The 13,422-nt window shown below is 31.2% G+C and overlaps 1 protein-coding gene and 2 long non-coding RNA genes across 3 annotated transcripts; 1 reads left to right on the top strand and 2 right to left on the bottom strand.

Annotated features, from left to right (window-relative positions):
* Positions 1-2,041: 2,041 nt before the first annotated feature.
* On the bottom strand, positions 2,042-2,685 carry LOC140920161 (uncharacterized). Its single transcript, XR_012162795.1, has 2 exons — positions 2,404-2,685; positions 2,042-2,297 (listed from the first exon to the last, which is right to left on the bottom strand). It is a non-coding gene; the product is annotated as an uncharacterized lncRNA (long non-coding RNA).
* A 3,121-nt stretch (positions 2,686-5,806) lies between these two features.
* On the top strand, positions 5,807-6,935 carry LOC113786113 (uncharacterized). The gene is made up of 2 exons (XR_003472199.2): positions 5,807-6,086; positions 6,541-6,935. It is a non-coding gene; the product is annotated as an uncharacterized lncRNA (long non-coding RNA).
* Positions 6,936-7,424: 489 nt separating this feature from the next.
* On the bottom strand, positions 7,425-9,893 carry LOC101510695 (vicilin-like). Its single transcript, XM_004496647.4, has 6 exons — positions 9,139-9,893; positions 8,870-9,045; positions 8,704-8,784; positions 8,292-8,606; positions 7,871-8,174; positions 7,425-7,774 (listed from the first exon to the last, which is right to left on the bottom strand). The coding sequence occupies exons 1-6, from the start codon at positions 9,845-9,847 to the stop codon at positions 7,578-7,580; spliced, it is 1,782 nt and encodes a 593-aa protein (XP_004496704.1). The 5' UTR covers positions 9,848-9,893; the 3' UTR covers positions 7,425-7,577.
* Between the last annotated feature and the right edge of the window lie 3,529 nt (positions 9,894-13,422).

Raw genomic sequence — 13,422 nt, 5'->3', positions numbered from 1 at the left:
GCTCAAATCAATGGTGAAACCCAGAACTCGAGCTGAATGTCAAAAGGAGGAAAATAACCTCAAGATTGATCTCCAAATTGATGAATTGTGTGCAAGGACACAAGTACATTGTACTTACAGTATTATGCAGAAAACTCTGCATAATTATGACATGGAAACATTTTCAAACTGACATTTGACAGCTCACTCACTCACTCACTTATTCACGTTTTCCATCAAACCCAAAAGCAAGAACATTCTTCGGTTGTCAAGGAGGTTCTAGACAACAATATAAACACATGTTTAATTGTTTTAAAATATATCTAACACTTGGGAAGTGTGTCCAACAACTATATTCATTTTAAAATCTACCGACACTTCTTCAAGTAAGAACAAGCAAAAAACTCTTCAAGCAGACTCCAACTCTCTTCACTATATTTGTGGATCATTATTTATTGATTTTATCTTTCATTTATCTCAAACAAGTATTGAGATGTTTCAAAATCTCAAACACTTTTATCATACACATCGTAAAGTTTTTATTGTTATATTAGTATTGAAGAACGTTCTTCTTTTATTGTTCATCAAACCAATATCATTCTTGCGTTAATTTAAATTAAGCACACACATGAATCAAAATGGTAAAATGATCAAAATTCAAACCCCCATTTCTGGTGATCGACATTGCTACTTTAGAAGTAATATATTCATTCACATTTATTTCACTTTTTTAATTATATTGTTTTTTTATACTTCTTATATTTACTTTAGCTTATTTTTTTACATTTCAGTTTTATTGGAGACCGTACCTCGAGTTCCAATACGAAGTTTTCGAAGAAGAGATTGACACATGAACTGCATGTACCTCTCTGAATTGTTATTATATTGTTGAAAAACATCATCCTGATAAAGTTACACTCCAATTCGGTTTCCATCAACAAATACCACAACTACCATAGGACATGAAAATATTCCATGAGGTGTGGCATTGATGATAATTGAAATTGGGTTGGGAGAGAAAAGATTAAACATTGGAACGAGCGTGAGAATTATGTATTGCAAGGTAAAATCGTATAAGGTGTTTTATGCCACAACCCATAATATATAAATTGGTTTAGACAACATACTAAATTATTTATATATGTCGAACAATATATGTGTGATCCCCATTTGCAACCGTTGTCATATGCTCATGTGCAGTCGACCTCCCAATCAACCTCACAAGAACATCCCCTACAGAAGTTCCATATTATGGTATATCAACACCACCACCATATGTACATATATTTGCATAAATGGTGAATCAAAATTTTTATGGCAGGAACGCGAGTGACCTCCTATAGAGAAAAAAAAAAAGTAAGACAATAAATTATGCTAAAGAACCATTTCAAATTGAATCATTACTTCATCTTTGAAATCAATGAAATGAAAGTTTGTTTTGTTCGATTTGTGGGCGTAATATTCTGTAATATACAACATTGTTTTTTCTTAAATAATTGTTTTAAACGTTGCAAAAGTATTAATTCTTTTAAACAATTGGATGTAATTGATAAAATGGTAGAACAAATTAAGATTAAGATAGGTGAAGATCAATCGTCTGATTCTGTGATTACTTTTTGTAATTTTCAAATTCATTTGTTGTTTTCTGCATTTGCATATATAGTGTTGAATCTTGCATATGTGTGAGTTGTAAAAAAAAAAACTTGACATCCTTACGAAAAAAAGCATCTATTTTTCTTCGTTCATTAAAAGGGTAATATATTATCTTTCTTTTGTGTTTTTTTGTGTAATTTTTATCTTAGCAGTATGATAATATTTTATCATTATCTTGTTGGGATGTCATTTAAGTTTTTCGTCTTGGTGTGTGTATCGTCTAGAGACATGAGTATTTCAAACAATTTATTATTTCATACTATTAAATAAATATTGTGAATTTATTTGCATTAAATACTTTAAATTGTATTGTTGTTGATATTCTACTAATCTTTAATGAGTTAACAATGATTCCGATAAAAATAAATAAACTAGACAATGAAAAAGGAAAAGGGGAATAAGAAGAGAATGATAATAAAAAGAATAATAATTTAATTTATTGTGGTGACAAATGATAAGCAAGAGGTAAGGGGAAGAGGACATGAATTGATGAGAAAAAGCATTGTGTTTTGGTTGAAATTGATTCTACCAATCATGCTCTCAATTTTGGATCCCATTTTAACATTTTGTGAACTAATGAGTTTTGGGTGCTGGGACCGGTGACACTGCCGGAGCTGCAACTGGACCATGCCTCCTTGCGCTGTGCTCAACGTCGTTTGTAACAGCTAGCATAATAAAACATTTAAATTATATTAAAAAACGTGATGTAGTGTTTAATTATAACAAAATTGATTAGAAATAGACATAGAAAAAATGATGAGGGAAACTTACAATTGTACATGGTGAATTGGCAACGGAAACGGCATACTGGCTCAGAAGCGAAGCGTGGATATAAACTTGCGGTAACGCAATATTCAAAGCACTCTTCCGGGGTCATTACGGTCTCTCCCGATTGAAGGGTAGGCTCTGCCTGAACAGCTACCAGGCACACCACCAACAACAAAGCAACATATTTGTTTGCCATTTTTAGTTTTAATTTTAATTTCAAACTTCAAATGTAAAACACTTTGCTTTCTTATTGGTAGTTTTATTTCTTTTCCTCCTTACCCATTTTTTTATGTCATCTACGGAATCTATATATACATTGCCTTCTCACTTGTCAGCCACAAACAATGTCAACGTATGTGCTTAAACTTTGGCTTTTTACTCGCTCTTCTATTTTTAATATAAGGAAAAACAGTCATATTGTTAATATTTAGAATATTTTATATAGATGTCCATCTTCTTATATTCTATAACTCCTATATTTAAAAGTCATTCAATTTATTGTTATTGCTCTTCACTTCAAGTGTTAGTGCAATAACATCACCACACTCCCTGCCTTACTTTAGTTATTTTATTAAGAGAAGAAAATAACTTCCGTCTAATTGTTTGTTATAGTATGATGTTTGTCCTTAATTATACTCCACAAGGCGTTAATTTTATAGATTTTAAAATAAATTGGAAAGTTTGTCCAACATTTAAAGAAGACGAATATAATATGACTGTTTTTTTTTCCCAAAAAAAAAGATTGGAACTTGTTTGATCCGTGCTAGCTTCATATCACACTAATCTTGAACAAACGAAAGGTGGGAGAACAAAACCATTTTTTTCTCCCTCCCTATTTTTAAGTCATCATTAATATAAAAATGAATCCAAAATTGTATAAACACGTTACCATTATTATATGTGGTTCACGAGCCATACGGACACATGTATATATAACATAAATAAAAGATAAAGAAGGAGGGTATTTGACATGAATATCCTTCTTTTTATTTTTTTAATTTTAAAATGTCCCACTTTTAAAAATGAAATACATAATTGTTTTATTTTTTTGTCTCAGTTGCTCATCAAATTTGGGGATGTGACTTGGTAAAAGAGATTATTTTTTCTATTTTAGGAGATACTCGCATCTTGGGTATGCGACCTTGTATTGTGACGTTTTTTTTTTTTCTTTTTTGCCATTTAATAAATATTTATATTTATTATTAATTATGTTTATTATTATTGAATAATTTAAAATTTTAAAATATTTAAAAATTCAAAACACTATTATGAAAAATAATAATGAATTTAATATTATTATAAATTTTAATAATAATAATAATAATAATAATAAAGAAGAAGAAGAAGAAAATTATATTAGTACATTAAAATAAAAATACATTAAATCAAAAGAAAAAAATACATCAATTTTGAGTAGATGTGCCAGCCGCGTTTGAACAATGTTTCTTAGTATGACCAGATACCCGACATAATCCGCACTTTCTTGAGACTTTATCCGTAATGTCCATTTCTGTTCTAATGCGTTTGGTCTTTGGGCGACCTTTCTTGACTCTCTGCATTAATGGATTGTGACACACCTTAACACCTTCATGTTATGTCCAATATCCTTCGTTTGATATGAGTTGAAACGCTTCACTGTAGACTTTTAGTATTGTTTCCACCTTGTAATCATAAGGTATAAGACTCCAATAATCTCATATTTGATGCTAGAACATGCTACTATCACATGTGAACAAGGCATATGTTTAGCTTGATATTTTCCATAATCGCACCACTTGTTAGAAAGATTTACACTGAAATGACCAATTTGTCGGCATTCTCTTGGAACTACTGTATCGTGGACCATGAAAGTATGGTTGTTCCGATCAAAACTATCGACTCTATGACTATTGGATTTACGTATTTCCGATTTCATAAAAGCCATGCATGTTTCTGTTTATACCTGACCAGAAGCTAAAATTGATGCGTGTTGTTTTGCCATGGATGGAAATAGTGTACCAATTTTATAATATGTTGATTGGACCAAAGCAGTGATGGGAAGGATGCGTGGTCCTTTTAATACCGTGTTCATCGACTCCACAAGGTTGGTGGTTAACTGACCCCAACGGCTACCTCCATCAAATGCTTGAATCCAATCTTGACCAAAGCAGTGATGGAGACTGTATCTCGGGTTCCAACATGAGGTACCCGAACAAAATATCAACACTTGGACTACATGTATCTATCTGCAATGCTATCATATCGTCGTAAAACATTGTGCAGATAGAGTCGCACTTCAGTTCGACTTTCATCAACATATTCCGCAACCTCCAGAAGATATGACGCTCTACCATGAGGTCAATATGAGGCGTGACATTGATGATAATTGGAGTGTGGTTTGGAAATATGAGATTCAACATTGGAATGAACGTCAGAATTACATATTGCAAGGTCGGTACGTTGAAGGTGTTTTATGCCACACTAAAGAATATATGAATTGGTTCATGCATACACTAAATTATATATATCTGTGGAAAGATACATGCGTGATCCACATTTGCAACCTTCAACATATCTTGATGTTCACTCTACGCCTCAATCAATTCCACAACAAAATACCATGCACCAAACACCGTCTTTATCATCACCACAACATCTTCATGAAGCTACAAATATACCGACTTAATACTACGTTCCTTCAGTGCCAACAATACCAACTCCCATTAATCCGACCAAGAGCAAATTTTTTTATAATTTGTTTGGTACTCATTGCATAACTCCTGAGTCGGCTTATGCTGTTTTTGATTATATGCATAATGTCGAAACTCAAAATTATACGGAAGCAGGTGGTAGTGATTCTAATCCACAAACAGAATATAACGAGGATCAACCGCAACAACCTCAAGTTGTTCAAAGGGCTAGACGAGTTCGACGACCGCGTAGATGTAGAACTGGAGGTCATTTAGATGAAGATTATTAATTTTAATTTGATGTATTTTTTTTATTTGTAGTATTTTTTTATTGTATTTTTTCTTTTAATTTAATGTATTTTTATTTTATTTTATTAATATAATTTTCTTTTTATTATTAAAATTATTATTCTTATTATTATTATTAAAATTTATAATATTATTAAATTTATTATTATTATTTTTCATAATAGTATTTTGAATTTTTAAATGTTTTAATTATTTTTAAATTATTCAATAATAATAAACATAATTAATAATAAATATAAATATTTATTAAATGGCAAAAAAGAAAAAAAAATGTCCGAGTACAAAGTCGCATCCCTAAGATGCGACCATATGTTAGAATGGAAAAAAAATATCCTTCATCAAATCGCATCTCCAGATTGCGATAAACACTTGCGACAAAAAAATAGGACAATTCTATATTTATTTTTTTATAAAAGTGGAACATTTTATTTAAAAATAAGGATATTCATATCAAATACCCACCGATTGAACGAGGAAAACTTATAAAATTATAAACATTACATGTTGAAATTGAAATGACAAACAAACATGTTGCATTGTTGTTGGTGGTGTGCCTTGTAGCTGTTCAGGTGAAATCTATCGTTCGCATTGGAGATGACAAATTGACCCGAGAAGAATGCTTCAATTATTGCTACAATGCTATGTTATTGCCTAAAGTCGCTGCCGAGGCGCTTTGTCGTTTCCGTTGCCGATACGCAATGTACAATTGTAAGTTTCACCTCATCATTTTTCTCATGCATACTTCCTTATAAAATTTTATCCATACATTTAATCATATTTTATTATCATACATTTCTTTTAGGGGCATACCTTATATATATTAACAGTTGGATTTTAATATGAAAGGTCAAAGATGTACAATCATAATGATCTTATCGGTGTTGTAGATGTACAATCATAATGATCTTATCAGTGTTGTCTCAGATATTTTGAAAATTCTTTTCTAATCTTAAAAATCGAGTAAATTAAAAAAAAAATATTTAAACTGTAACTAACATTAATAACATAAAAATAAATAAAAATTTATAAATAACATCAATAGTATTGAAAATCTGATTCTATTTTTTTATCTACTGTAAATTGATAAATAACAATTGAAAGTATGTTTTCCTGATAGACTGAATATCCATGCTTTTGAGCTTTATAATTCCTTAATTTACAGCTACAGCGAACTAAAGCAACTTAAAAGGGACAATGTTAAACAGCCACATGCCAGTAGAAGAAGATATCAATATCGAAATCCTGTGCCACTGAGATAAAGAGGATATCCAGAGAGGTAGCTAGTATAGTCATGAGTTCAAACTCTAACCTCAACATTTTTATTTTTTCTTTAGCTTTTAGTCAAACTTAATTCATGAGTTGATATTATTATTATTATTGTCGTCTTTTCGATGACAAATTGTTAAATCAAGTTCCCATGTCACAAAACGATCTCAATATTCTACTACTTCATAGCATCAAAGTAGAACACAAACAACAATATAGTACAAAATTGTTCATTTTCACACATTTATGGTATAATGTAACAAAAGGTTATAACAAGTTTTCACTTGAGAATGATTAGATCGCAATGATATAAACTTAAAAAAACTTACAGGCTTCGCATTACAACTCTCAAGCATGATATGATTTTAAATTTATTTTGCTTGAGTTTTGATTTTGTCTTCCCATACTTTTGCTTTTTTGTTTTCCTTTTTCTTTATTATCTTCTCTTTGTATTTAGTCTTGTTTGCTTTTTAGTTTAAACAATTTATTTATTTTTTGTTTGTGTTTAACTATTATTGATATTAATCATTCGATCGTTAAAAGATTTAACTTTCACTACATCTAATTTAGAAGTAATTTCAATTAATAATGTAATTGATAGTGCAAAAAGTTTATATTTCTGATAAATTGTTTAATTGAGTGATAATTTTAAAAAACCAAATAAATATAATATTTTTCCTAAATATTTTCAACTTTTGTGGAATTTAAGAACAGAAGTTAGATATAGATTATCGACACAGCATTTATGTTGGGTTATTCTGATATTGGTAGAGAGATAAATGGGACACAACTTTACTCATAATTTATTTATTCATATCAGAAAGATGGAGCTCAAGTTATAGTTACAAGAGCATACACATTGATTCTCCACTCTCTATGAGCTAGCTAGCTCTTACAACATACATGTTTATTATTAGAGACATAGTTGATCACTTAGTAAAAGCCGCCCAAAATTGAAGATAAGGAACCCCTTCTTCTTTGGCTTTCCTCCTCCCTTTGTTGTGGTTGAGCATTTGCAAAGTAAGATTGTCTCTGATTCTTAATTAGCCTATTAACTTCTTGAGCAGATCCAGGGAATGTAAGTTCTTTAACTGGATTTTGTATTTGACTTATCACATTGTCGTCCTCACCTTCAAATGTTCAATCACCAAATAAAATTATATTAATGTTCATGTCATTAAGTAAAATAATACATAGTATATTCAATTCAAATTTTTTATCTATACCTGCAAGGAAGTTTCTCTGATTGTTCTCAGCATTGATACCAAACCCTACAAAGTTGAGATCTGAGGAAGCATTTACAGCAACTGGATGACCTGCTGGAATGATGAAAACATCACCTGGAGACAACCTGGCTCTAAACCTCTGCACTTGGTTGTTTCTCTCTTCTTCTTCTTGCTCCTCGTCTTCCTCTTGTTGTTGTTCTTGTTGCTCATTTCTTAGACCAACAAGTTCAAGGTGTCCTTTTCCTTCATTAATAAATAGAACAACTATGGCCCTTGAATTGAAGTGTGGCAACATCAAACCTCCCTAAAATTTTGGACAAAAGTTTAATAACATATTTTTGGTAATAATCTAATTAAGAAGAATGTGGACAAATAAAATTTATTGTCCAATTTAGTTGTGTTAATATGTTTGTTTGAGTACCTCATTAATCTCCACGCAACTGACAAATATATTCAAGTCTTGAAGTTGTGGGCTTTTCTCTGGAGTAATCTCAAAGAATTTGCCAAATTTGTTGGAATAAATGGGGTTTCGACTTCTCAAGTTAAATGGTTCCGATTCTGAGGATATGCTTTTCCTTGAGCTTGATTTGGCATGTTTACTTAGTTCCTCAATTTGTTCCCTTGACACTTTAACAATTGCATCTCCTTCTTCGCTTTCTTCACTTCCCCTACGTCCTCTGCTTTGTTCTGGCTCTTGCTCTTCTAAGAGAACCCTCTCTATGGTCTCATATTTTGTCTATTTTTTCAACCATATAAACAAGGACACAAATTACAACTATTACATATAAAATAATTAACGACAATTTACACACACATGTTGCTAGGATGCTTACATTGAAGGATGCCTCTAGAATACTCTTGCTGAACCCATTGAAGTAGGATTGTTGGTTTTGATTGCTAGATGGGAAGAAAGACTGCAGGAAATAACATTAGTGAGTGGTGGAAATTGTAATGGTGAAGAGAGTGGAAAAAGTGTTATGTTAGAGTTATATATATTACCTGAAATTTACCAGGTCTGTTAACAGGTATGGCGAGTTCTACTACTCTCAGATCCTCCTCATCGTCATGGTTAGCTAAATAAGCAGTGGTGCCTGCAGGGAGTTTGATAGTATCGCCACGTTCAAGGTTGAACGAGTTTCTGTCGTTGGGGTTCAACACAGTAAGTATGGCTTTCCCTGCAATATTCAGTAATCAACAATTTGATTGTTTTATGTAAAATGAAAGAAAAATTACACTTCTACTAGTTGATTTTTTTATAGTATAATTACCGCTAAGAACTACAAGGATGAAGTCAGCATCTATGTGTTGGGGGAGTAGAAGTGTGTGAGGTCTGGCCTTATACTCCAAAAAGCGGTAGTTTTGAAGATTTTGAAATAAGTTAGAACGTTTGTCGAAATTTTGAAGAAGACGAATGTGACCGTGTTGGTTCTCGAATATAGTTTGGAATTTGTTAGACCTAAAGAAAAAGGGGTTCCTCCGTCCTTGTGACTCTGAAGAACTTTCTTCTTCATCTTCTTTACTCTCACTCTTTTTTTCTTGTTGCTCTTGCCTCCTCTCCTTTCTTCGCCTGAACCTCGTCTCTTCTGTATCTCCACGATGACGCCGTTCTCTAAACTCTTCGTCCTCCTCTTCCTCTCTTTCATGGTGAGGATGACGCTGTTTTTGCTCATCTTCTTCCCTTTCCCTTTCACTTTCACGTCGAGATCTCCGTTGTTCCCGATGCTCTTCCTCCTTCTCACCCTCTTGGCGACCTCGTTCTCTTTGTCCAGGTACACTATGTTCTGAACGTTCTTCATATTCTTCCTCCTCACGGCGTTTAAATGCTTCATTCACTTTGTTGTATCGCTGCATGCACTTCTTAAGACAGGGGTTCCCCTGTTCATATTGGACAATGCCATAAGAGACACAAACTGAGGCTAGGAATATAATTCCAAGCAATAACAAAAGTGGAAATCGTGTTTTGGTTGTGGTAGCCATCACTTGTAGTTCACTAGCTCAATTTTTAGGATGAGTTATGGAATGAGATGAGGGATATTTATAGTTATAGAACATAAAAGCTATATGAGTAATGTACATATACATTTGGCCACAGGGTGCCATGCAAATTGACGAATGTTGAAATGAACAAAATTGAGGTGGCAAAAGAAAAAAATAAGACTGCTATGTACGTGTTGTACCGCATGGTCTTTGGGGTCCCAACATTTTGGATGCATATGGATGCGGCGATCTTGATCTCTTGAACTAGTAGTCAAGTTTTGTTTGAATATCATGAAATTGATGAACCTAGACATTATTTTTGAAATGATACTTTTGGAGTATGAGACATATTAATATCTGACGAAAAAAGATCATTTTTAGTTTATGAAAAAGAAATAAACCGCAACAGTTTAGTCCATAAACCACAATATGTATTAAATTGCATAGAAATTGATGATGTGTATTGAATTGTATTGTTAAGTCATTAATGACATCTGTAAACTTTCTATGTGAAACAAAAACATAAGAGAATAGTTTTCGATGATTTCTGACTACAACAATAAATACTTGACATTCGACACAACGATGTTTTTAGACGATTCGTTTCTTGTTTTTGATACAATTCAATTCAATCTTATTATGATAACTTGCTTTGAGCTTATACGATATCATATTTTCTCTGCATCCGGATTTGATACATCCTCTGTATTTCTTCAGATTTTATAAGCAATACTTAATTTGAACATTCCCATTAGGCTTAAAGATTGCCATGTTTTCTAAGTTATATGTAAAGTTGCAGAAGTTTTGTTACATCCAACATTAGGCTGCACTTAGTGAGTTTTACGTTCCTTGAAATCATCTCATTTTATTTGGCCAACAACTTCATATTTTACACTCTAGAATAATGAATTTCAGTGTTTTTGATCATAATAATGTCTTTTTTTTGGGATCAATAATGTCATTTTTAAAAATGCTTATATTTGGCATGGCTAATTTCCACTGCCTTGAACTACTTGAATTGAAGTCACTAGATAAATGACTGTTGTGTTAAAAAAAGAAGATACTTGAAGACTCATTTGTACTATCCCTTTTCTCCTACATCTTATTCAAACTAAAGACAAAATCATCTACAATTGCACAAGTCCACTTACAAATTACACACAGAAACTAACATAGTTATTACAAAATATAAGATAAATGATTAGATTAGTATAGATCTAACAATATAGATACAATCAAAAACCAATTGAATTAACAAAAGTAACTGTGTAAAGCAGAAACATCAAAATGTGTTAACTTTAGGGCAGGCCTAGATAGCGGTGAGAGAGTGTGCACTTGCACCCCATGAAGTTTCAAAAATTACATCTACCATATTTGTATTTTTCTAATTTGACCACTCTGAAATTTTCAGAGGAACTCAAGACTTTCTCTCTCAAACTTATCCACTCTTCTATGTAGAGTTTGGTTTCGTATGTTTGACTTATGTCCTTAACAAAGTGTAGGATGAACATCTCATAATTTAGGAATGGCCCAACATGCACCAACAGCAGAAAAATCTGTCTGGGATATAGATTTTAAGCAGAAAATTTTGACTAGGGCTTCGGTAATGTAGTACATTATATTAATTCAATAAATGTTTTTTTTTTTAATTTTAAAATGTCCTACAAATAGTTTTTCATAATATTTTTAATTAATTTTACTAAAATACTATTATAAGTTTTAAAAGGTTTCATATTTTAATTCGCCTTAGGCTTCTATGTGCCTTAGGTCAATCTTATTTATTCCTCCTCTGTTCGACGCATTTCGAAGCCACTACTCTCTCTTTCATTATGTCCCTTCGATATCCAGAATAGCCTCGATACCATAGTTGATTCGAAGAAACAACACATTTTACATAATTTATTTTCTTCATGTGGTTGTCCCATTAATGATTCATCCATGAAGGGTGCAGATATTGCATACAATTTTCTTAATGCGCATGGTTGTCCCATTAATGTTCGTGAAGACAAGATGCATCATACCAAACCTACATAGGACTTTGGAACTTCCTGAATTCAAATAGAATGTAGAAATATAGACGTAAACGCGCATAATGAAATACTTTGCTATCACGGGTGAAACTAATTGCAAAATATTACGAAGGTGCTTTCATTTAGTTGAGGCACACACCTTTTTTTTAACAAAAAAGAATTGTCATTTAACAAGAATCAGCCGTAAACATATAACTTTACAAATTATTTTTACAAAATATTTGAAATTAAGTATATAAAAAATAATTTTAGAGTGTGTTTTGTATCGTAATTCAAATTCTTTTATATAAATGTTATTTTTGGATGATAAATTCGATGAATTTTTAAAATAAAAAGATTTTATCAAAAACAAATTGAAAGAATTTAAAATACTATCTTAAAGGTAAGAATTTGAAATTTCTTTTTAACTTCATACAATGTGAATCTCAAATATATCCCTACAAAATTTCAAAAAAAATTACCTTTTTCAATTTTTATTTTTGCCCAAACACTTTTTAAATTTATAAATATGACAAAATTTAAATAAACAATGGTTCTATCCAAACAACACAATTTATTAATGAAGAAAATGCAATTGAAACATTTTGAATTGCTTAAAACTTTTAATCCTCTAGAAGTTTCAATTCCTTCCTACAAATATACTCTTGGAAAATCAAGTAATTGACACATAATAAGGTAGTAACAATATTCAATTTTAAAAGAATGTATTTTAATATGATATAATATTAATATAAGACCATTGTTAGTAAAAATAAAATATTTATCATTTTGTATGAATTATACCACATACAAATTAATTATTTTAGTGTTTAATGATATTTAAAAGAATTTGATTACACTTTAGTATACAATTAACCATTTTAGTGTAAATTAGTATTTAAAAGAAGTTAGAAATATTTTTGTACAATAAACTTAAACAAATTCAAATCTTACAACTAATGACATTATCTTTAGTTCTTCAAATTCAAAACTATAATATCGAGAAAAATAAAGAAGGTAAAAAAAAAAACTTTATAAATATTCAATTAATTCAATGAAATTTATAAAATACAAAATATTACCGATCTATTAAATTGAAAAAAGTAGTTTATATAATGAATTAAATGAGGTCAATCTTTTTTACTAGCTTAGTGTAATTCTTAGACGTAAATTGAAGATTGGACGATTATATTTTTAATTATGTTATAGATAATATATTAGAACTAAAAACACCAAATTCCTAATCTCCATGTAACAATAAATGTTTTAATCTAGATAAAGAGAAAAGAAAAGAAATCTAGATAATACCACTAGAAAATCTGATTTTAGCGTCGGTCAAAAGCCCATGCTAATAGGCTAAAAGCAGACGCTAACTCTGATTTAGCGTCCACTTAGCGTCGGTGTCGGAACTAGACTAAAACGATCGAAGCTAATATGTGGCGTCAGCCAAATACCATCTGACGCTACTATAGCGTCGGTTAGATCTACTCGAAGCCGACGCTACTATAGCGTCGGCTTGATCTACTCAAAGCCGATGCTACTAGCAAAATAGAACACTCGATGCTA

The sequence above is a fragment of the Cicer arietinum genome, chromosome 4 (genome assembly GCF_000331145.2).
Source record: "Cicer arietinum cultivar CDC Frontier isolate Library 1 chromosome 4, Cicar.CDCFrontier_v2.0, whole genome shotgun sequence".
Lineage (NCBI taxonomy): Eukaryota > Viridiplantae > Streptophyta > Magnoliopsida > Fabales > Fabaceae > Cicer > Cicer arietinum.
The sequence above is the reverse complement of the archived record's forward strand: the minus strand, read 5'-3'. Positions and strand labels throughout refer to the sequence as shown.

What these genes read in the sequence shown, in the direction of transcription:
- LOC101510695 (XM_004496647.4), bottom strand. Translation starts at nt 9,847, where the DNA reads ATGGCTACCACAACCAAAACACGATTTCCACTTTTGTTATTGCTTGGA. An exon ending in CATCCTTGTAGTTCTTAGCG is followed by an intron (nt 9,046 to 9,138) that starts GTAATTATACTA and finishes TGAATATTGCAG; the next exon opens with GGAAAGCCATACTTACTGTG. An exon ending in ACAGACCTGGTAAATTTCAG is followed by an intron (nt 8,785 to 8,869) that starts GTAATATATATA and finishes TATTTCCTGCAG; the next exon opens with TCTTTCTTCCCATCTAGCAA.